Source organism: Phaseolus vulgaris, chromosome 4 (genome assembly GCF_000499845.2).
Source record: "Phaseolus vulgaris cultivar G19833 chromosome 4, P. vulgaris v2.0, whole genome shotgun sequence".
NCBI lineage: Eukaryota > Viridiplantae > Streptophyta > Magnoliopsida > Fabales > Fabaceae > Phaseolus > Phaseolus vulgaris.
This window is the reverse complement of record NC_023756.2, coordinates 43,252,973-43,254,078: the sequence shown is the minus strand read 5'-3', so window position 1 is coordinate 43,254,078 and position 1,106 is coordinate 43,252,973. Positions and strand designations below refer to the sequence as shown.

The 1,106-nt window shown below is 38.8% G+C and overlaps 1 protein-coding gene across 1 annotated transcript; it reads right to left on the bottom strand.

Annotated features, from left to right (window-relative positions):
• Window positions 1-518: 518 nt before the first annotated feature.
• LOC137838882 (Bowman-Birk type proteinase inhibitor-like) lies at window positions 519-881 on the bottom strand. Its single transcript, XM_068648095.1, has one exon. The coding sequence runs from the start codon at window positions 879-881 to the stop codon at window positions 519-521; it is 363 nt and encodes a 120-aa protein (XP_068504196.1).
• Window positions 882-1,106: the final 225 nt, after the last annotated feature.

The following is a 1,106-nucleotide window of genomic DNA, read 5'->3' as shown; positions in this document are numbered from 1 at the left end:
TAAAAAAGAACTCGTTCCTCCTTCCTTACACCTTCTCACACCCTTCATCTCCTATCCTATCTATTATTCATAACTGCATTAGTAAGAATTAGTGAGGAATGTGACATGATGGAAAAAAAAGGGGAACAGAAGTTGTGCTTACAACTTAATTGGAATATTAATAATAAAAGCTTCATTTAGACTAAATTATAAGGAAATAAAACAAACATGTCATAGTCATGAGCTCACTACAATGCCATTGCACTGTTCTCCACTTTAAATTTTTCATTATACTTAGAATGATGATGTAATACGTTTTCTTTTGCAATGATGGTGCTTAGTATTAGTATTAGTAAACCTATTTTTATCATACTTTCGTGTTAATCTCTTATAAACACAGAAACTTGCATCAGAATGAAGAAGACCTAGATATGCAGAAAACAGGAACCTTTATTAAAAGTTTATTCATCTCCTTACACAGCGAACAAAGCCTGAAAGGGCTTCATCCTTTGAGAGAGAGCTTACACAAGACTCCTTCACTAGTTACCCGAGTCATCATCATGACTGGGCTTGCAAGGTTCATAGCAGAAGTCGTTTGTGTCAGTACAAACACACTGCGCAGGAATGGAAAGTGTGCAGATACATGATTTGCATTCTGAATGGCACGAATTCAACCTCAAGTCTGAGCAGCGGCATTGAGGAGGTATTGACTTTGTGCATGCGCAGTGATCACAGCATGCTTTTGAAGACTCAGAGGGCTCATCAGTGGACTCATGATGATGACCACTTTTCATGAGTAGGCCTAGCTCAGACAGCTTCAAGCTAGCAGTGCAAGTTCCCAGAAGGAAGAGTAGCACGAAGCACACCTTTAGCACCATCGTGTTGTTGTTCTTCAAACCCATCTTTTGTTCTTGCTGTTTGCTGTGAAGAGAAAATCCCCTCAAGAGGGTTATTTATGTAACAATATTTTCAGATGGAACGAGTCCATGACTGAATTATGAAGCATTAATAGTGATGTTTTCGTTGTTTTCTGCATTGAAATGTGAAAGGTGGCGCACATGCACGATACCATGCTTGAGTTTGCTTACACGATTGCTAAATCAGAAAAGTGAGGTGTCACAACTACC